Here is a 22,561-nt window from a genome sequence, read left to right on the forward strand (position 1 = left end):
GATAAACCAGGATAGTGTCTGTTCCTAGAGCATTTCTAGAATGAAGAGAATGGATTAAGTGCAGGCTACCCTAAGACCTAAAAGATCATCCTTTTTATGGTTTTGCACCTAATGGTTGCTGAACAACTTAACTAAGAATTGTCAGTATATGCAGAGTATAGAGAGAGTCTTCATAAGAGGAAGAACAGGTAGAGGAGGAAAATTATCAGGTTCCTCTGTATCGTAATGCCCTAGGACTGTTTTGTTTCCAGAGGCTGTGCAGCCGCTCAAGCTAGGCCCAGCTAGGCCCTTAGAAAGAAGGCTAGGCCCAGCAATACATAGACTATCATGGTCATTTCACTTTGGTTTCTAAAGAAACTCCCCATGGGGTCTCTTAATGGATAATGACAGCATGCTGAAGGGTTCTGGAGCACAGGATACTCCTCCACATAGGCCTCACTCGTAGAATTAAAGTGGGCTTTTCATCTGGCTTCTCTGATCAAGGCCTGGAAATCGTCTTTGGCCACTTGTGAAGATGTTAATTATCCTGCTGCTGAAAAGAATGCTGACATCCCACTGACAGGTTAGCTTCATGGCAGACATCTTTGTCTAAAAGATTTGTCCTTTGATGAAGAAGACCAACACTTTCCAGATAAAGGTTTTACAAACAATAATCAAACTTTGTCTTCTCACTTTTAGGTTCAATATTGGCTTAGGGTAAATAAAGGTAAGTGGGACAGGGTTTATTATTGCTTTCTTCTGCTATCTCTTCTCTTCTTTTCAGAGACTCAATGAAAATACGTGGTGTCTACTCAAAGTGTAGCCCTTAGCTAAAAAAAAAAATAAAAATACTTAAAAACACTTTCCAAATAATTGCTTCGAAGAAAATAGTCATTTATTGTCAAAGCATCCAACATACCTGGATAATCTATAAAGTTTAATAAATCTTTCCAGGGATAAAAGAAACACATAACTATTCAGACTCCATTTCACTGGCACAAAATTACACTTTGTATTAAAAGGAAATACATATTTACATAATGATGACATTCTTCACTGAAGTCCATAATCATTTCGTGATACATGCACTTCCCCCTGGAAACTTAAATTGAATGGTGACCCCTTTTTCTTCATTTTATTTATTTTTGTAAGAACACAAACTGTCCTCAAGAAATGCAGAAAGCATCTCACCCTCCTCCTTTACTTTATATCTAAAATAAATTTTGCCCTTACATATAATTATTACATCTAAACCGTAAGTGCTTAATAATTTAAGTAGAAACGTATGACAAATGCATCAATATGTTGCAATATATGACATTTTAAAAAATGTACCTTTGTTTTTGGAAAGTGAAAATGCGTGCATTCAAAAGAAAACCCCTCGAACAACCCACCCAATCAAAAATCCACCATCCTGTCTTGCTTTTGAGCGTGTTTGTGCGTGTGTGTGTGTGTGTGTGTGTGTGTGTGTAATGTAGGTCGCAGGTAAACATGTAAATGAAAAGGCTGGGGGTGGCACGTGTATGTTTGAGTGTGTGGTTTCTTCTGTCTGTCTCTGGGTGCAAAGTTTCAGGTCACAAGGAGGTGGTGGATGTCCTCGCGTGTTTTTCCTGTAGGTGGCTTGACTGTGAGTGTGCGCGCGTGGAAAGCTAGGGTCCTTTCCGTGTCAATTATGCGAGGTCATGTGCCTGGAGAGGTGGTGGCGCTCCCTGAAGGACTCATTGCAAATGGGGCACTTGAGTTTCTCCTCCCGCCGCCGCTTCACCAAGGGCTCCATCGCGTACTCCTTTTTGTGGTGCGACCGCATGTGGTACACCAGGTCGGAGGTCATGCGGAAGGAGGCATTGCACTTGGCGCACCAGTTCTGCGCGGGCAGACACAGCGAGGTGAAGGAGGGCGGCAGCAGCGTGAGCGCAGAGGGCAGCTGCAACTGCAGGGGCCCCGCGGCCGCCGCCGCCGCCGCTGCCGCGGCCGCGGAGCTCTTGGGCCAGAAAGCGGTGGCGTAGAGGAAGGGGTTCTGTTTGGGCAGGCCGCCGCCGCCGCCGCCGCTCGGCAGGGCCCCGCAACCTCCGTTCAGGTCCGCGGCCCCCTGGAGCTTCACGGCCAGAGGGTCGGTGGCGGCAGGGTAGAGTCTGGTGGGGCCCACCCCGTCGCCGGGGTGGCACGGCTCGAGCGCGCTCAGCTTCTGGCCCAGCACCAGCGGGGACAGCTGTGAGAAGGAGCGCGCCGGCTGCGAGAAGGCGCTCTTGCGCTCGTCCGAGGCGGCACCCTGGCCGCCGCCTGCGCCGCCGGAGGCCCCCGCGCCCGCGCCGCCGCCCGCCCCGTTGCCGCCCGCGCCGCCCAGCTGCGGCACCGAGGTGAAGGCGCTGCCTCGCGCCGGGCTGCCGCCCTCCAGCCGGCTAGGCAGAGGGCCCCCAGGCCGCGGGGCCAGCAGTTTGTCGGCGCCGGCCGGCGAGGCGGCCACGGGCGTGGAGGAGCCGCCGCCGCCGCCAGCGTCCTGGTCCTCGGCGGCCGCGCCCCCGCCGTCGGCGGCCGCCTCCTCCTGCAGACCCGCAGCTCGGGCCGCCTTCTTCACCTCCACGAAGGCGCTGCGCTTCGCCTCGCCGGTCTCGGGGCTGGGCGGCGCGAAAAGGCGGCCGTTCTCTTCCAGGCTGAAGTAGCTGCCCGAGGCGCGGTACTGCTGCGGCGTGCAAACTAAGTCCTCCTTGGAGGCGGGCAGGGGCCGCTCGGAGAAGCGACCCCGGCCCCCCACCAGCCCCACGCCGCCGCCCCCCTCAGCCGCCTCCTCCGGGAATTTCCTCTTCCCCTTGCCGCCGCCGGTGGCATTGCCGTCGGGACTCAGCTCCGCCTCCTGGTGGCTGCCGCCGCTGCCGAGGCTCCGGACCGGGGAGCAGCTGTTGCCTCCCCCCGAGTTTTCGAGCTCCCGGGCCAGGTTGTGAAAGTCCGTGGAGGGCTTGGCGCCGCCGCCGCCGCCGCCGCCAGCCGCAGGCTGGTTACTGCCCTCGGGGGAGGGGGCCGGGTAGTGGTGGATGGGGCCGGCTTTGCCGAACTTGGGGCCGGGGCCCAAGGGCGCCTCTTGTTGCTGCTGCTGCTGCTGGTCCTTGCCACCGCCCCCGCCCCCGTGATCCTTGGTGCCCACGCCGCCGCCTTGCTCTTCTTGGGGGCTGGCATCAGCGCTGTGAAGTCTCTTGGGGCAGCGGAAGCGCAGATGCGCCACATAGGGGAACTCAAACTGGAAACGTTGGCTGCATTCCAGGCATGTGTAAGGGGACGACCCTGCTTAGTGAGAAAACACCACGGACACACGCACACACACACACACACACACACACGCACACGTGCGCGCGCGCGCGCACACACACACCCACACCACATGATTACTAAGCATCGTCTCCAGACCAGTTTGCCATCACCCTCTTCACAAATCACCTTCATCTCTCAGGACCTGAGCGCCTGAGAAGAGTACCCTGTCCGACCAGATCTAACCTTCCCTCCAAATCAGAGGGAGTGCAGTCATCAAGCCAAGTGTTCCCCAATGTATTCTCATCTATCTGTCCCAGCCTCATTCCGGACTATACCTCCGAAGTTCCCCAGCAGGTGCCTTAAGGGAGGAACGGCGCCAGTGCGCCAAAGGGAGCCCCCGCCTCTCCCTGCGTCTCCCCCGCTAGCGAAGGGCCCCGTCGCAGGTCGCGAGCCAACCTACCATTCATTTTGCTGTGGGATCTAGAGGGGCAGAGCAAGAGTAACTCAGTCAGTTCTTTCCCATACCAAACTAGTAACTCCTCGTCTTTGGCAATCCTGCGGAGAGAGCGGTAAAACAGCTGTCCGTTTTTTATATAGGCTTCAAGGTTCTGCTCTTCTTTATCTCTGGCTGATTGGACAAGTCGCAGCCACATGAGACCTTCTGAAGATCCGTTTGCCGCTGAGGTGTCTACCTACAGTTTAGAAAAAAAGAAAGAATACAAGAAGGAGGGGGGAGGGAGACTCTCGTGAGAGAATGCAGCCAAGAAGCCAGGACCATTTCGTTTTTGTTATTCTTTTCCAAAGAATTATCTGAGATCAAGCTTAACCATGACCCAAGTTGGCACCCATCTTTGTGATTGGAACCGGCAGGCAAGATAACTGTCCTTTGAAACACTGTATCAATCGTATAGATTAAGCTGTGGTTTTCTTATATTGGTTGAATATCAAATGAGGAAATTCCTCCTTACAATTCAAATTAATATAAACCTCTTGAGAATTCACTTCTAAATTACCCCACATTACGAAAGCGTGAGGAATTTTGTTTGCTTCAGAAGTTAAAAAGCAAGCTTAGGTCTTAGAAATTGTTCCATGGCATTCATTCATCTTCCTAATTTTGCCTTAAAAAATTGGTAATTTTTCTTTGTAAAGAAAGAATAGAAAGTGGGAGGACATATCTTGAAACTCAAACATATGAATTTAATGATGTTTTATTGTCAAGTCATTAACATTTTCATTAAATACAAATTCTGGGACTAGCTAGCTTCCTAGAAAGAGTAACATTTAGAGGAAAAGAAGGCCTCCTAGGTTGGAACAGAAATCCACCGAATACTTATAATAAAAGTACTTACGGAAAGTACTTAGTATGCAAAGAGCTTCCACCCTAGTTGAAATCTCCCAAAGAGTTAAGGAAGTTGTGTTCATCACCAGAAAAGCCCAGAACTGAGGCAGTGATTTAGATATACCTGGCATCCCAAATCAAATTGTGTCATTTATTCCAGAAATCAGTTGACAATAATTTGAGTTTAATATTCCTTTTCTATTTTTTGATGTGTAAAATAGGATGTCTCATATTATTTCACTTTCTACATTCAGAACCTATCTCAGCTTGTCATTAGAATGATCTTAGGTCAGTTTTCAACATGGGATTACCCTCATACCCTATGCAGCACTGGCCAAGACTTACCCGGAAGATATAGGGGACTGTTCTCTTGTCCGTGGACTTGAGAGCTATGAAAGCTATGCTGTCGTACAGGGAAGTATGGCTCAGGATGCAGGGACCAAATATAGCATTCTCAGGGATGTCGCAGGTGGTGTAAACACTGGTAAAAATATCTGTCAGACATTGCTGGACAGCCTTGGCATCTCCATCCCAGATGCCTCGCTGGATGCCTGAATCCTCCATCACTGGTGACAGATAAACAGAACAAGGAAACAACTTACATTACTCCGTATTTACTCCTTTTGCCTCTATGAATCCAGGCAGAACATTGCAACTATTAGACATATTTTCTTGAATTTGCCTAATTTTTGCATAGCCTTGATTTCAAAAATAAAGCCAGTGGCAGATTAAATCTGGCATATTTTGAAAATGCCAACTGAGGAGTACTCCCCACACCACCCCCTTTTTAAAATAATTGGAATCCTGGGAGCTCAGAGTGGACGCTTTTGAGAAGGAAAACAGGGCTAGGAAAGACAGATTGGTTTTTTACATTACCTTGGGGGAGGATGGGCCAGGATTTGGGGAATAAGGGTGGGGAGAACAATAGGATTTTTTTTTTTTTTTTTTTTTTTTTTTTTTTTTTTTACTAGCCTAGAGACTTTCCCCGACTGAAAGAAACTTCCAACCCTTGGGAGAAAGCTCCTCTCCTCTCTTCTTATGTATTGAACTGGGTGCCTAGGAGTTGCTGTTTTCTTTCTTCCAAAGAGGGGAGCAGCCTTAGTGAGCAGGCAGAGACAGCCGAGCATGGCGAATGGATTTCAAGTAGAGTGTCAGGGCCACTGATTCTGTGTCAGCTAACCTTTCTCTGCAGCCTACAAGAGGGGACGTATGTCTGTTCATTACCATAATCCAACACTGTCCCTCCGAGGCTTTAATTAAAAGCAGCAAGCAGAGGTAATTATTTTTTTCTCGACATGCTGATTTATGGATGAGGGTGACTCCCAGTTACCTTGTTATACAAGGGGGTGGCTTGAGTTGCATGTGCCTCATGAAGTGAGGAGGTACAGGGCAGGCCTGAAGTGTCCCCTGATTGAAATACTGCATGTGTCGTGACTGGTGAATTCTCGCTCCCCCAGATATGACCCTGTTTGGGCAAGAAGGGGCAGCCCCACTTGGGTAGACCTCTGTGGGCTCTCAGTTTAATCCACAGCAATTTAGAAAGTTTACTACCCTGATGGAGGGCTCTATTAAGCTGTCATAAAGAGACATTTCCCTTCCTATGCCACTGGACACCCTTACAAAACTTGTCATTTTTAAAAAGAACAAAGCAGGTATTTAAATTTTAAACTGGCTTTGAACTAACTGCATTGTTAACTCTGACTGATTAAAAGATTCCCCCAAGTTGGTTTTTCCCTAATAACGTCTGGATAGGCAGTAATTTATGTATGCTTTGTATAATTTAAGTAGCAGGAAAGAATAGACCTAATTCTTTTCCTGAGAAGCTGTTCATTATGGAATAATATTAGTAATGTCCATTTTTATCTTAATGTCTATTAACCAATTAATCTTGCAAATGTGATTACAAGGTAGAGCTTCCCCCCCCCCTCCTTTCCAGTTAACAGAGCATGAAACTTTGGTCAGCCTCTTTTTCCATTACATCCTCTAAATGTCAAGTATTGGGCTGCTTCTTCCAGACAGAAATAAGAGAAAATATCCATAAAGTAGAAACTTACTTTACTATATTACAGCATCTATCTCTGGGCATTTTTACCCCACACAAGGTAGCCCTTCTGATCTCTAATTGCAAATTTAAATACGTTAAAAAAAAAAAAACCCTTCAGAATCTCTCATCTCCTTTTCAACGGAATCCTATTCTCTCCTTTTCAGTTTCCTCAATTCAGCGTTTTATGCCTCAATTTCTCTCTTCCTTTAAAAGTCTCTTTCACACAGACGTTTCATTGTGCCGGGAGGTCGCCCCGTCACTTCGGGCAACAGCAGGGACGCAATCATTAAAATGCAGTTCTACCTAACAATACGGTGAAAAGATCCTCGCTACGCCGCGCTAATAGGGGTTCGCGTCGCAGCGGCGGCCGCCACGAGCCTCGAGCTGGCCACAATCACCGCTGGGCGAGAGCCTGGGCTCGCCCGCCGGCGTGCGGTCGCCTCTGCCACCCAGCCCTTCAGAGCCCTGCAACCTGCTCTAGGCCCCAGCTCCCGGCGCCCGGGGGATCCTCCCCAGAGCCCGCCGGGCTCGCCGAGTGCGCGTCGCTGCCGCCGGCCGCTCGCCCTCCCCGGAGGCAGGCATTGTCTGGCGGCCGCGCGCTCCCCCGTCGCTTGCTTCTCCCGCAAAGTGATCCCCACCCGCTCCTCCCTTTGTATAATCTTATTGCCAGTAGAGATCCCCTCAACAATTATGTTTCCCTCTTTTCTGGTGGATGACGAGACGGACGACAAAATTTTCCACTCTCCGTACCAAACCTGCCTTCTTCCCCACCCCCCTCCCACATCTAAGCCCAGAGACTTACCAGGAATAAGGTCAGGAACGAATCGCCCAAATAAGGCCACCTGGAACCGGGGGATGCAATCGAGTGTTTCTTTTGCCTATTGTATCAGTGCGTTTCCATGTCAAGAGGTGTTGGTGTTGCTGTCTCGTAGGCAGTGCCTAAAGAGAGGAGAGGGAGAGAGAGGGAGGGAGAAAGAGAGGGAGAAAGAGAGAGAGAGAGATAGATGGAGAGATAGGGTGAGAGATGAGGAGAGAGTAAGAGGGGAGAGCGAGAGCGAGACAGCGAGAGCGCGCGGAGAGAGTTGTACAGATGGACCCGATGCAGTGACTGACTGGCACGCAGACACACACTTTTTGTTTGCTGCACATAATCTGCCCAATGACGCGTGACAGCCCACGTCCCCTCCCTTTAACTCTTTGCTGGGCTGGGCGCTCCCTCCGGCGCAGCCTGCCTCGCAGCGGTCTCTCTGGCCTGCCTGCGCCTCGCAGGTCCTGAGCACCTTCCCCAAGTCGCAAAGCCTCTCTGAGCGCGGCCCGGTCCGCCGCCTCCTGAAGCTTCGGCCCTCTGGGACTGTGAGGAGGGAAAAATCAGTTTCGGGGTCGGAAAGGGAAGTACCAAAAGAACTGGAGCGGGCCTTTCTCCGTTTCTCTTGGCACTTGGAGAACCTCTGGCAGAGAGCTGGCCACCCAGCGCGCGCACGGAGCTCGCGCGCATTTCCCGAGGCTGAGTTCAGTAAAGGGGTGGGGGGTTGCGGATAAGCCCCGAGGGATTCCCTGGCCATTGAGCCACCGCTGATTTGCGCAGCTAGTTGCCTGAGGGTGATAAACCCAAGCCAGCTCTCTCTTGGAGAGCTCACCCTACCAAGCCCCTCCGAACAAGATTCAGAAAGGATGCGCTTTGGTGAGAACTTGGCTCTGTCTTCCCCTGGACCCAGAGATGGGGTGAGGAGGATGGAGCGAGGACGCCGCCAGACTAGGCAGGGGATTTACTGGGGTCATTTGGTCCTAGAACTCGAGTACCCGGGCAGGGGAAGGGTGAGGGGAGATTGGTGGGAAGAACCCAGGTTACTAGACTCAAGATGTTCCTGCCTTTCCGCTCTCTGCCTGGCGCGTTCTTCGTAGTCCCGGAGGGGGTCCCATGTTGGGGGCGGCCCCACCTTCTAAGACCTCGGAGGGGGGTAGTCAAAGTAAAAATTATTACCACGATGGGCTCCGGAGAGCAATTTACATCCAGCCGGTAGTGGAAGAGCGGATGGGGTTGCCGCGGTCGTCTCGGGAGCCTCGTTTGTGCGCTAAGCCACTTAGAGGCGCTGGCTTGCCCCTCTTGTGCCGCAGCTGATGCTAATGACTTGAGGACTTTAACAGCCTACAAGTTGACTCCTTCAACAGGGGCCGCAACACATTTTCGCTGGGGGATCTCTGGGTTCTTTTTCGCCTTTCAACTCTCAACTCCTATGGGAAGAAAGACCTTTGAGTGTATAGGCGGCTCCACTCTCTCAGCCCCACCCACAACACCACTACTTTGAAGAGAACAATCTGTTAGCTTCAGGATAAATCGGATTGTGTACCCGGCTGAAGTGGACCGAGCAGAACCATGACTTAAGGCGGAGACAGTCTCGTTTTTATCCAGTGTTGAAATAAGGTAAGTAGTTTGGGGGTTGGCAAAGAGCAGCTTAAAAGGAAACGGTGCGCACAGTGTTGGTTTGATCCCCTCCCAACTGTGAGACCTCCCTCCGGAACCCAGTGGGGCTGCGAGGAGCGCCCTTCCTCTCCGCGCCCGCAGTCCAAGGAGGCCAGGGGAGGATTTTGCTGCGCAGAAATAAAAATGTGGGAGTAATTTCCCACTACGTGAGTTCTCTTCTTGATCTCTCTCTCTCCCTCTCTTCTATCTCTCACTCCTTCCCTCCATTTTCACTGGGTCTTGGTTAGCTCACTCCTCCCCCGCATAAATTCCAAGTTTTTCTGATCAGACAGAGCTGTTGCCTCTGTTTAAACAGGGACTCGGTAAAAGAAGGGTTGCAAAATCCCTATACATTAGTGAGGAATAGAGGAATTTCCCCTTCATTTCCAGGTTAGCTACTAACTTTTCAAAGCTTCTTAAACTGCAATTGTCTTCCTCTTAACCTATCATTTCTCTTACACATGTGTGAACACTTTTAAACAGTTTGGCAAAGGGCAACTCCGACCAAAGCTCAATGCTGAGGACTCTCACATGTCTGTATATAAGGATCTTTGAGTGTTTTAGCCACTAATTGTCTTATGACTAGATGCTTCATTCATACATCCCTACTCTCTCACATACACAAGAAAGCATTCCCTCCTCCCCATCACTTGTTTAAAGAAAAGGGGGGGTAGAATTAGAAATGTCAAAAGAATTTCCCCAAACATCTGAAAAGGAATAGTGGTCACTTAAGTGAATTCAGAGAAGAAAAGGAAAAAGAAAGGGCAAGAGAGGCATAGGTGTGAACAACAGCAAGTTAAGATAAAGAATTAGCCATAAGAGTGTTGTGGTCCTTTAGAAACTATAGCCTGATAAAGCGATGGTGTGTGTGTGTGTGTGTGTGTGTGTGTGTGTGTGTGTGTGCGTGCAGTGCCCATGACCCTAATTCCATTAAACTGTTGAACAGAGCAATCCTTAGAGTCTTCTTTATTTAGAGAACAGAAAGTTTGTCTTTCCCAGAAAAAGTCATCTGTCCATTCAAGCCACCTAAAAAAATCCTCTTACATGTTGTAAATATAAAAGCATCCACTTCAGGGTGTGGGCATTTAGATAACCCTAAACTCTAAATGGAACATATTTTTTCTTTCCCCTGGCTTTTTTTTTCTTAAATATACAGGACATTTAGACCATGTCTCCTTTGAAGTTCTGAAACCTAGACTCCAGTTTGTATAAAATAAAAAATGTTTCTGATAATTAAGTTGGGGGTGGGGGAGTTTGACCTTGCAAATTCCGAGACAGAAAATAGGTGAAATTGTATACATCAATGAGGGGAGAGATGTATGGAGAATCTGACCATCAGGTATTTACTCTCAGTTTCTCTTTTCTGCCCTCTAATTAAGATTTCCCCTACTGATTTCAGGCAAAAATCCCCAAATAAAAGAATTTTTAATATTCTATGAATCCAACCAACTCTTTGTCTTATGTATCGAATGACTGCTATAACAAAAAACAAATATGGGTAAGATTAAGCCTGACATTCCTACTTTGAGGGTTTTCTAGTATTTTAAATGATGCAGATTTTGCTTGGTAATACAAATGGTCTTAATGACAATTATTAATAGGATGTAAAGAGAATCTACAAATTACTTTTATTTCCCTAGAAATTTATGGGCTAAAATGGTGCATAAACTACTTTGAAATCACTCTGCCTTTTTACTTACTGGAATTCACTGATACTAAATGAAGGATTGAGACATTTATTCAGTTTCAAACAGTACTATAACAATGCATCTCAGTCAATAGTTTTATTTAATTCACATGGAACAATGCGTTTATATTTGGAGCACTTTTCCCCGGGATTTTAATTCCAATTAAATGATTAGAGAAATAACAATGAAGAGTGAAGGTATGTTCACCTTGCTCCCTTTAGCAAGGCTTCATGCAGTTATGCTAAAAAATACACATGTAGACAACTGCAGTATTGTTTTGGAAGAGAAGGCTGGAGAGAGGTTGATGAATGATTCCTGAGGTTGTGCCTTTTATGAACTAAGTGAGAGGGTGGAGAAAGGGTAAGAAAGGAAATCTGATTCTTAGTGAGTATTAGAATGGAAATGCCCTTTTCCCTCCCAGGATAGAGAAGTGGGGCCCAAAATACTTCAGCTTCTGTGATAGGAGGCTGGTGAAGTCTCTAAGAGTAACTCACTTAGAAGGATTATTACCCTTCAAGAATGAAAACCCATTGTTTTTCTTTCTCTCTTCCTTTCCAGGTCCTGGTTCATCCCCCTCTAATCCTACCTCCAAAGCACTACACCAGCAAAGCCTCAGTTGTCCAAAAAAAAAAAAAAAAAAAAAAGCAATTCATGGTGAAAGGGAGAATGCACTGGAAGACAAGAGGATGGCCAATGAAACAGTGTGTGGAGACTTTTTCCTAAGCTTATTAATGTCACATAGGGAGGTCTCCGGATGGGGCTGTGAGGGTTGGGGGAGGTAAAGAATGGACCTTCTCAGAGGGGTATTGCATTGCACAGCCTCACCTTGGGGAATAAGAAACTTTCTAAGGGACAACTCAGAGACAAGAAGAGGCAGATTTGCTGAGCTGGATAAAAGTTTACAGGAATGGGGGGCACTTTGTTTTTTTGTAAGTGTACATGGCAATGTCAGTTTCCATCTATTCCTTGCCTAAGTATTACAGTTGGTTCATCAGGTGATAAATGAATGAATGTTTCCCAGGCTGGTCCTGGGATAGCCAGATTCTCAAAGGATGAATAACATTGTAGCCTGGGAGAAGGGACTCCACTCTCCCAAGTTCAGGGACCATTACTCCTGACTCACGTTGTTCTTGCTTCAGCTTTTCCTGTTTCTCAATAAATGGTAGCTATTTTTAATGCTACTGCTATGCTACAACTATTGTCATGATTATAACCTACCTTTCTCAAGTTTATAACCTTCTCCGTGAGGGATCTCAAGTTCCACTCACCCTTCTCTTGGGAGTTCAGCTGTGAGCTGGATAGTCTTTGAGGACTCTGTGTAGTTCACTTCCTCTCCTGGATCTGAGTTGTAGTTAACTGGCTTAATGGCTTTTGAGTATGACTTCTAGCAGGGCTAGCAAACTGAGGTGATATTGAAGACAACTACCAAAAATCCGAAATCAATGCCTCGTGCTCACCTATGTGAGTGTGACCTGTGAACCAGATCCACTACCCAGCATCCTGACCCCTTAGATTCTCTCAGGTTTTATACTACTCCCCATACAATATCTAAAGAGCTAGCAGGGAGTATCCAGGTTTTGTCAGATCTGTAGGTTATGAGGTCTTAGGAGGTCCTTCCGGGACTAAGACACCACAGCCCTTGAATAGGTCTCAGCAGGAGGACTAAGGGGGACAGAAGGAAATGTAAGCAGGGCCACAGTCAGCCACTCAGAGCTTCCTCACCCCCTGAGCCAGGCTTTCCAGGCAAACTGGGGACCAAGGGCTGTCCAGCAGTCTCAAATGGGAGAGAGCATCAGATTTTAAGAAGACGGCGTGTAGGCCTTAGGAATGTCACTAAGTTGAGAGGTTCTACATCACATTTCTTTACACAGCCAGGAGAAGGGACATTATCCCAATAGCACTTGAGTTCCAGCACTTTTTCTCTCTGTTTTAGGCTGTGTATAATTCCTGAGTTAAAAAGACAGGTGCTGATTGACATACATTGGATTCATAATAGGAAGATTATCTAGCATCTAATCCCAGCTAGTTCTCTAAGGTATGGACTTTGATTTTAAATTGGGCTGTTGGGGGATGAGCAGCATAAAGCATTCCTCTCCTGAGAAGGAGGTCTAGGCAGAATGCACACATGCCCAGGACTTTCTAGCTTGGAATCTGTCCATGGCATTCTTTACCGAAAGCTGAAGAGAGACAGACATCTGATTTCCTCTAAGGAAAAGAGAGGCAAAAAAGAAAAAAAAATGAAAAGGATTTGGGGAATAGATATCAATCAGTAACCACAACAGCAGTGATTCGTATTGCTTTGTTAGAGCCTTGAAAATATAGTTTGATTTCTTCACAAACTATGCTTTCATACGTACACTGCTCCCCTGGTTATATTGCATATTGGACTCTTTGAGTGAAGACCATCTTTCCTGATTTCAATTCAAATGAACTGCAGGTGTTTCACGATTTAATCCAGTCATATTAATCTAGCATGGATGAGGGAATGTCTCCCCAAACATCATATGGAAAGCCTATAGTTTTTAGTAGATTTTCATAAGCACTTAAAATTACCAGTGGAAGTCTTTCTTCCATTCTAATATTTGAAAAAGGGGTCTCTCAGAGAATTCAAAGATCAACTTGTCAGAAACAACAGTAACTGCCTGACTACTATAAACAGTCCTACTGTATATACATTACAAAATGACAGAAATAACAGGCAAGGGCATTGAAAGTTACACTTGTTCTCTTGAACTTGCTGATTAAAAAGCCAGTTCCCAGGGGCGCCTGGGTGGCACAGCGGTTAAGCGTCTGCCTTCGGCTCAGGACGTGATCCCAGTGTTCTGGGATAGAGCCCCACATCAGGCTCCTCTGCTAGGAGCCTGCTTCTTCCTCTCCCACTTCCCCTGCTTGTGTTCCCTCTCTCACTGGCTGTCTCTGTCAAATAAATAAATAAAATCTTTATTTAAAAAAAAAGCCAGTTCCCAGATTGATTTGATAGTCTTCTAGTAATTTAATATAAAGGTAACCAAGATATAATTCATAATCTCCTCTAAAGTTCTGAGGAAAATACATATTTTAAAAATAAATATTATCCATAAGTATCAAACAAATTATTCACAAAGTCCCAAGAAAAGTAAATATATTGAATATGACCTGGATGTTGAGATTTCCTGAAGGCCTAGAATTCAGTTTAGGTCTGAACAATTTTTATACCTAACCAGATATGGTCCTCTAGTGTGTGTGTGTGTGTGTGTGTGTGTGTGTGTGTGTAAGCAGATTGGGAGTGAATATTGTTGAGGGTAGCAATTTAAAAAAACTTTCAGGACTTTCATTTTTCTTGGCTCCATGTTCATAGAGTAGTCAGTGCTCCTTGTTGCATGTTTTCATGTAGGATGGTTTTCAGAAAATAGCTCGTGTGAAGTCCTACAGAAGAGCAATTATTCCTGGAGGAGCAAAACTGAATAGAGTTCTAAAGAATATATTTCCCACATGATTTGAGTATCTACTACCTTGTGTATGTGATCAGATGCCTCATAGCATTATCTACAATCTAGACTCAGTTTACCTGAGGCCCTAGGATGTTAATGTTTCCAGACAAGTGAGAATCATCTGAATGTGTGAAAATATCTTGGGGAAAGTCAATGTACTGAGAGTGTGGCTGGTTCCATTCTTATGTCTGCTACAGGCAGACAATTTCTGATGTCTGGAGTCCCTGGTGTTGGTATCTCAGTAAAGAGCTCAGCGACAGAGCTAAGAGTGCAGAGAAGGCCAAATGACAGAGATGGGCTTCCATGTGGGCTAACGAGGTCTCCCTGGGAGAGACTCAGGAAGTCACTACCCTGACAGTATCATGAAGGGCAGGCATGGCTCTCCGTAAGTTTGGGATGAGTCATCAAAGAGTGTAGAGCCTCGACATTGGACAGGACCTGCGCAGAACAAGACTTGCCACCTTCATTGGGGGTGTCTCTCTTAGAAGCAGCCAGTGCAAACCCTAAATGTGGGGGTGAGAAGAGGCCAGGTGGTGTGCTAGGTGTGCCCCCCTCCCCGTGTGCCCCCCTCCCCATGCGCTGGACTAAGCAGGGAGCAAGCGCCACATTTTCCATGTTCTCCAGCCTCCTGCCTCCTCCTTGGAATTATTGCCAACTCCTGTCTCCTGCTAGGCACCACTCGGGCAGAAAGGGGTCCTGAAGGCTGGTCTTCAGGGAGCAGCAATGCTCTTTTTACCACCGCCAGCACTCTCCTCCCCACCCCCTTCACCTGTCCTCCTGCAGTGGGTCTCCTCCGCCCCCTTTCCAGAGGCATGGACCTATGTTCTCACCTATTACATGCTGGGCTGCCAGTGACCTCTCCCAGCCTTGGTTTTCCTCCTCAGAAAACTAAGGCTGGAAAGAGCTGCCTCCCGGGTGGGGTCGTGGTGAGGACTGAGAAAGAGGGTGAACGTGTTTTGGAAAGCCAATTCTTGAGCAGATGGTAAGGGATTACTTCCAAGAGCCGGGGTTAGTTTCATTTCAGCCTTGGACATCCCAGAGAGGTCTCAAAGCTTTTATTAGGGAACCGTCTTCTGACCCAGATGTATGGAGAACTGACCCAAGAAGGACCTACAACTCAGGTTGAGGCCCCAACTCCACCAGGGAAACAAACTCCCCGGCTTTGAATCCTGGCCCCTGACGCCGGGCAGGTAATTATTTAACTGGTCTGTGCATCAGGCCTTCATCTGAAAACCGGGAGTGGTAAAGGAAATTCTCATAAAGTTATTGTGAGGGGTCAGGTGACATTTAGCAAGTGCAGAGAGCAATGCCTGACACATAGTAAACACCTATTTCAGTGCTGGCTATGGCTACTTTTAGTGACACTGCCTTGGCTTCCTTTATAGAGAATTTGGGAATTGTTTTGTGCACCCGCTTTCGAAGTCACTCAGTGAAGGCTAAAGGATTTCTCGAAGTTTCTAGGGAAACCAGAAGGAGGTACTAGATGATAAAGGACGCAGGAGGAATCTGTTCAGGTATTCAGGGATCCCTTCTACTGCCAAAGGAGGGGCCCGACTGTTCCAAGCACAGGCGGCAATCCCCATTCCCTCCTCCCCTCTTTATTTCGGAAAAGGCAGCAGTTTTGTGCCAGGAGGCCGATTAGAATTATATCCCTCATCCGCCAGGGAGTCCTTTTTTAGAACTGATAGCGGCCGTGTCACATTAGAAACGCGGTTGGTCGGGGCAGCAAGGGCTGGAGTAGTACGTCCCCGTGCGAAGGACAAGGGGCTTGTGAATGCCTCGCTGGTTAATTCAAGTGCTGTGACCAGAAAGCCAAAGTTTGGGTAGGCAGAGAAACCTGGGGAACCAGCCGGCCGCCCTGACGAGGGCTCAGGGCCTCTGAGCCGCGCCGCCCTCCTCTGCCTCGAATTGCGGCGGCTCCGTTGCGGGAGGGCGAGAAGCTGCACGGCTGCCCTGCAACTTCGAGCAGCGCGTTCTCACGCCTACTACTTTCTGGCTCCGCCCCCGACGCCCGCACGCGGGCTGCGCGCGGAGCATTGTGGGCCGCACGGCCGACGGAGCCCCCCCTGGGGCCAGGGCTGCGGAACTGAGCTTCCTACCCGGGACCCACGCCACTTTCGCGCAGCCGCAGCCGGGAGGGGGCGCGTTACGTTCGCCCCACGCCTACAGCCTCAAGCTCTGCCAAATCTCCCGTCCGGCAGCAGAGGTCAGTTGTGGCCTCCTTATTGCTCTTTCTTGTGAAGGATCCGAGAGGCAGTGGTTAAGAGCCCAGAATTTGGGATCCTAAACGCTTGTGTTTGAACCCCAGATCTGCAATCTACTAGCTGTGTATCTTTGAGCAAATCACCCAACCTCTCTGAACTTTAGTTTCCTCATTTGTAAAGTAGCAAAAACATTTATCTCATAGGGTGGCTATGGATATTGGAAGAGGAAGCCTGGATTCAGATCCCAGCTGGACTACTTGCTTGGGTTAGTTAGCCTCTCTGTGCTTCTGTTTCCTGTGAAGAAAGGGAATGTGAACTAGAGAGAATAATATCTAACTCAAAGGGTTGTAATTAAATGTGATAAGCCTGGCAGAGCATTCAGCCTAACACACAGTAAGAGCCCAAAGAGTTAATTATTTGAGGTATCTCAGTGCCTGGCACTTTGAAATCTAGGTAAGTGTAATTTCTAAGTCTTGGTTTTTCTGCTGTGCTTTTTCTCCTCTTCAAAGAGAAACTGCACAAAGGTGTGCGTGGCTATGCAGGGTGATAGTGCCTGCAGAATTGGGAAGAACTAGCTTGTGGCAGAAAGTTAGAGGTCACTTCAGGAAGCTGCATGAACAGGAAAGGCAGGAAAAAGGAGCTTAGAACACGAAAGATTCTGAACAGATATTTCTTGACTAGAAAATGTCATTTCAAATATTAAGGAAACAAGGAGTCTATCTGAGTGGAATGGGAGACCCAGGATTGGAATTGGCTTCCGTGTCTCTGTGCCTGGCTGCCAGTGCCTGGCTCTCAATGTTGGGAGCATTTTGTCTTTAGTCATGGCCCCTGGGAGGGGAAGATCTAAAGGAGGAGATGGAATAGAGGGTGGCACTGCTCTAGGGAACAGGTTTTGGGAATAGGAGGAGCAAGGGGGTTCGGCCCTCTGCTTATGGAGAAGGGATACATTCCTGCAACAGATATAGGGCATATCTGACTCAAGAGAAGTAAAACTTAGGTGAGGGGAAAAAAAGAGAAAACATGTAAGGATCAATTATCTTGGGGTGAATTGGACCTTCAGTGGAGTGTTGGAATGTGTATATTCTCCGAAGCTTGAAAATTCAATTAGGAGTCCAAAAACGTCCATGCACAGACATCTCTTAATCATCCTTGCAGCTCAGACCCTTTCAGAGTAGAGGAGCATACATACATCACCATATGCCTCATCAGGGCCCGACTCCTTCAATACCAGCGACCTTCTCTGATTTTTCAGATGGGAGCACTTACATCTCTTTTTGTTCTCTATAGATAATAGGATCATGGAGGATGATGTTTTACCCAGGAACTAACAGAACATCCGGGAAAACATGGCCCCAGACAGCGTTCAAGACCATACCCTTCTGCTTTTTCCCTGAGGGCAGAGAATGCTGATGCAGCAGTGGTCACCTAAGGTATTCCATAAACTTCTGGCCTTAGTCTGCTCTCCTCTCAGTCTGACTAAAAAGTGCTGTTAGTAGAAAAGAGAATAAAATAAAATAGAACTAATTCCTCAATGTTCCCGCCCCCCCACCAGCAAAAGAGACAACTGGTGAGAAGGAGCCACAACTTGGAAAAGATTTATTTTTCCTGGCCATAAATCTCACCCCCTTGTTCCTCTGCCCAGCGAAGCATGATAAAGTCCTTTTCCATAAAGTATTCAGTATTAGAGCCACAAAGCTCCCCCAATCAGTAGCCATCTGCTTCTACCATAACTGCTGCTCCCGAAGCAGGGAGAGCAGCAGCAGAGAAAGGGCACCACTGTTAGGCTGCTGGACAAATGAGGAGACTGAATAGCTTTGGTTTTCCTTGTGTATCTGTATCTATAGAGACAGGAGAAGAAAGGCCGCATTATATTGATACAACAATTGTAAAACAAAACACGGAAGAGGCATCTAAAGGGCAGTATCACATGCATCAGGGGTCCCCAGATAAAAGGGGAGCTAACAGATTTATAGAAACCTTTAATTGGTTTTCAATTGAAAGCTAAAGAGGCTGGGGCGAAGCTGTGAAGAGTGGCAAAGTGCCCTCCTTCAGCCGTCTGGGAGGCGTGATCGATTTCATGGAGGGAGAAAAGAATACGGAACCGTCCGTCCTGCGCCTCTGCCGAGAGCAGAGAGCGACTCCGTGTTACAAACATGTCTCTTTGGCCAGGGAGTTATGATATGATCATAATAACAGAGTCTCCCAATCTCTGTTTTTCTTTCTCTCTCCCCCTCCCTTCCTTCTTCCCTTCCTCTCGCTCTCCCTCAGACTAGTAGGTAAGTGGAGAGGGAAGGAAAGGATGCCAAAGTAAATCTAACTCTCCATCCCCGGAAGAAATAGACCCCAGCTTAAAAACACCCGGCTTTAAATCTGTTCATCTGCCAGGAGGGAGGCCTCTTTGACAGAAATAGGAGTTCCACCCTCACCCCACCCAAATCCTTTCCTCTCTTTTTTTCTAGACTCAAATAGGAAAAGCTAAAAATCACAGGAGACTCTCCACTTTGTGCGAGAAGTCTTTGCTTGCACCCACTGGGGTTATTTCAGAGCAGACGCTCCACTCAGCGCACCCAGCGCCTTTTCTCAACCCCTTCCTGCGCAGCCCGCGGTGGCCCCCACCAGACTCGATTGGCGGTGCCCACCCACACGGCCCCGTCTGTCTGTCTGTCGGCCCCTAAAGCTAATTTATTGGCCCGACCCTCCATTATCTTTTTTGATTTCCTAATTAATCACAGATAAAAGGCAATGGAGCAAATTACGATTATGAAGGACTAGAAGATGGTTTTGAACAAAATGGGAGAAGAGAAATATGATTAATTGAACATGATAGTGAAATCTCAAGTGTGAGGAACAGGCCTGAGGGGGCTGTCAAACCCTGACCCCCGCGTGTTTGAGGTGGGCCCCTCAGCCTCTCCTAGCACCTTCATAAGGAGGCAGCCCCCCAGATGAGGTCACTTGGGTCCCAAGCCTGTGGAGGAGAGAGAACTGGGTTTCCTCCCAGGCTCCCAACCTTGTTGGGTGCCTGCCACCCAGGTCACTCTCCCTTGCCCCTCTTACCTACCCCACCCCCACTCTGCTGCTGCAGAATTTCAGGACCCCTGGCCAGTGCTTCCACTTCCCAACAGGTGCGTCTTTTGGCTGAAGTGCACCCCATTATTTCATTAATGCACGCAATTCTCTGCTGACAGTTTTGTCTTCCCAAAGGTGCGAATTTTGGCTGAAGTGCACCCCATTATTTCATTAATGCACGCAAGTCTCTCTCACAGTTTTGTCTTTGAACATTCTTCTAGTGAGACTAACTCTTCGTGAAATTGCAGGAAAACAAGTCTAGTAGGTCAGAGATTGTATTTGTTCGTGTAAGGGATTAATAAAGCCCCTTTCTGATGCTGCTTTTCAGAATTACATTCGGGATTAAAAAGCAGACACGGCACGGGCACACGTTTTGCATTCGCTGGTGGTTGTGATTAATGTTTCTGAGGGGATTTGTGCTGGGAGCTTACGGAACGTGCTCTCGGGGGTCTAATGCCCAAGGGCCGCGGCACAGGGGTGAGCAGAGGGTCTGTGGGCACACGCCAGAACACGGGGGATTAGAGAGGACCTCAGATGGGCGCCGACGCCAGGCGCGGTGGCCTTTTAGTGCCTCCCTCGCACCCCCATTCCCCCGCACCCAGCAAAACTGCTTTGGAGGAGAAAGCAGTGAGAACTGTCCTGGGAGACAGACTTTTGGTTTTTAGGATATGTGTAAGGGGAAGATGCCCTCGAGTAGCCTGACTTTTGGGGGGAAGAAAGGGGCTCAGTACCAAGCCTCTGAACTTCATACATGCATCCTCCAAGAGGAATTAATTCCGAACTACCTGTTCAGGGGAAGCGCTGCTCCCGAACGCGTCACTCACCGGCAAATAAAGAGTCGCCCGCCCCTGGCCCGTAAGAGAATGAGCACAACCCCGCGGCCGCCAGTCTCAGGGCTGCTTACTCGGGCACTCAGAGAAGCATCTGTGGAGAGGAGCCGGAGCCTAGGCAAGAGATGCATCCCCCTTCCCATCATCCCCCAGTGGGCGGACAAACCCTTCTTGAGCCAGTGAAGGGACGAGGGAAGGAGAGGAAAGTTCCAGAATGGAAGGAGGGAGACGGAGGGTAGGAAGGGAACCTGGCAAGCAAGAAAAAAAGAGAAGTAAATAGGAAATGAGGAGGGTAGGAAGAAGAGGAGAGAACGGGAAAGGAGGTGGTCACAGCTGTGGGCATTACCGCTCTCTGGCAGAAGGGGGCACCCTTCCGGCCGAAGCAACCTCCTACTGGGCTGCGGGCGGGATCCCCTGCAAAGCCCGCCCTACAGCCCCGGCTCAGGGGAGCTGGGCGCCCCCTCCTGGTGGCTGTGCAGCCGCTCCCCAAGGTCCTACGGGTGCTCGGGTCCAGCTACCGCTCGGCCTGCAGCGCGGGGTACTGGGAGGTGGTGCGGGAAGGAAGGTCAGGGGACAGCGAGGGGGTGTGAGCGAGCTATGAGAGTGGGCAAGCTCTCCCTTCTTTTCCTGCACCCTCCGACTCGGCTTCCTCACCTGGGGCCTGCAGGGCTCCTTCCCCGTGCACACGGTCCTGCTTGCCCCTCGGCTGCAGGGCTCCTGCCCCAATCAGAGCCTGTGGACGAGCCTGCCCTCTTCGCAAAGCGGTCCATCCCGGTCTCTGCCGCAGTAGCTGGGAGGGAGGGAGGGAGCGACCGCCGGCTGCTGCTGGGCGGTGTCTGGGGGCCTCGAGCCCAACGCGAGGAGCCGCCATCTGGAGCCTCGGCAGCGGGCGGGGTGCGCGTGCAAGGGAAGGGGCCTGGCGGCTCGGCCCAAAGGAGGCAAAAGACAGGGGTCTGCGGCGCGGGAGCTGCCCGGGTGCTTGAGTGTGTGTGGGAGAGGGTGAGGGCGTTTGGCCCTTGGGGAGGAGGAGCAGAGGCCTCCCGCTGTCAAGCCCTCTGAATTTCAGGGCAGTTCTGATTGACAGGTCTAGTGAAAGAGCAGGGGACTGCCTAGGTAATTCCTTCATTTCCCCTGGGATGGGAGTGTGGAGAGCTGGGCAGAGTGGGGGTGGGGGTCGGTGGGGTGGGTGGGGAGCCCAAACACTCCGAGTGCACATACCGCTATCCTTCAGAAATGGTTTTCTCATTTCCCTTTCCTCCCACTTTGTTCATCCTACTTCAGGAAACATTTCTTTCCAACGGCATGGATTTTTGGACACCTACACACTAAGACAACTACTCAGCCAGAACGTGGGACAGTCACTGACAGGATATCACCCTTGGGGATAAACACACTAGTTTCCAGTGGACGGTGGAAGAGGAAGGGGATGGGGTGAAGAAAGCTGTTGCACATTTAGCATAGGGAAGGAGAGATTGAGGGGGGAGGGGTAGGAATTGTGGTCCCCCCCTTTTCATTTCAGATCCTGCCAGTGTTTTTGTATCTTTAACTTTAAAAAAAATAACATTCCCTTTTCCTGAGTTTGAATAGGAGAGAGGAGCAAACTCAAGAAAGGAAAAAGGTGTGATGAATATAGGAGAGAGCCAGGGATCTGTTCAGGGAGCTCAAGCCATAGGTTTTAGCCTACTGTAAGGGGAACTGATTGGGTGTATGGGCGGTGGCGGGAGATCTGGGAAAAAAAAAAAAGACCCACTCTCACCCCAAGGCATTAAAATATACTCCCCTCCCCCAGCTGTCTCGTGTCCGGCAGAATGGCATTATGTAAAAGATCTGGCATGTCACCCAGTGGCACATCTGGTAGGTGTAGATGGCATTCATTAGCACAGGGCTTCTACTCTGCAGCATGCCAAAGCCCTGACAGAGATACCCGCTGCCAATCATTCATTCGCTGCCAATCCCTGAGCGCGTCCGGGCGGGATGGCTCCCTTCCACCCTGGCACCAGGAGTGGAGGAAACAATGTGTTGCGATATGAAGAGATGAAAGCAGAGCTGAGGATGCAAGGCACCCAACAGATGTATCCCGTGAGGAGATAACGGTGCAAAGAGTCATTTAGCAAGAAAGCATATGCAGGTTCTCAGGAGGGAGGCTTGGGCAGGGGTCTGCCTGCCTAGTACTGAGCTGAGGGAGGGGCAGGGGATCCCCTTCAGAAACCTCAAAGTTTGTTCTCTAAATACAAAGA

General features: G+C 48.9%; 1 protein-coding gene across 2 annotated transcripts; it reads right to left on the reverse strand.

The window, feature by feature from the left end:
* Window positions 1–852: 852 nt before the first annotated feature.
* On the reverse strand, window positions 853–21,099 carry PRDM8 (PR/SET domain 8). 2 transcript variants are annotated; one of them, XM_045793096.2, is made up of 6 exons: window positions 20,979–21,099; window positions 8,587–8,837; window positions 7,408–7,544; window positions 4,907–5,127; window positions 3,683–3,914; window positions 853–3,255 (listed from the first exon to the last, which is right to left on the reverse strand). In XM_045793096.2, the coding sequence occupies exons 4-6, from the start codon at window positions 5,123–5,125 to the stop codon at window positions 1,646–1,648; spliced, it is 2,061 nt and encodes a 686-aa protein (XP_045649052.2). In that variant the 5' UTR covers window positions 5,126–5,127; window positions 7,408–7,544; window positions 8,587–8,837; window positions 20,979–21,099; the 3' UTR covers window positions 853–1,645. The 2 variants fall into 2 exon arrangements, with proteins under 2 accessions (XP_045649052.2, XP_087720174.1); XM_087864048.1 differs by lacking the exon at window positions 20,979–21,099 and adding an exon at window positions 20,319–20,523.
* Between the last annotated feature and the right edge of the window lie 1,462 nt (window positions 21,100–22,561).

The sequence above is a fragment of the Ursus americanus genome, chromosome 8, assembly GCF_024610735.1.
Source record: "Ursus americanus isolate L20-20 chromosome 8, mUrsAme1.1.p, whole genome shotgun sequence".
Taxonomy (NCBI): Eukaryota; Metazoa; Chordata; class Mammalia; order Carnivora; family Ursidae; genus Ursus; species Ursus americanus.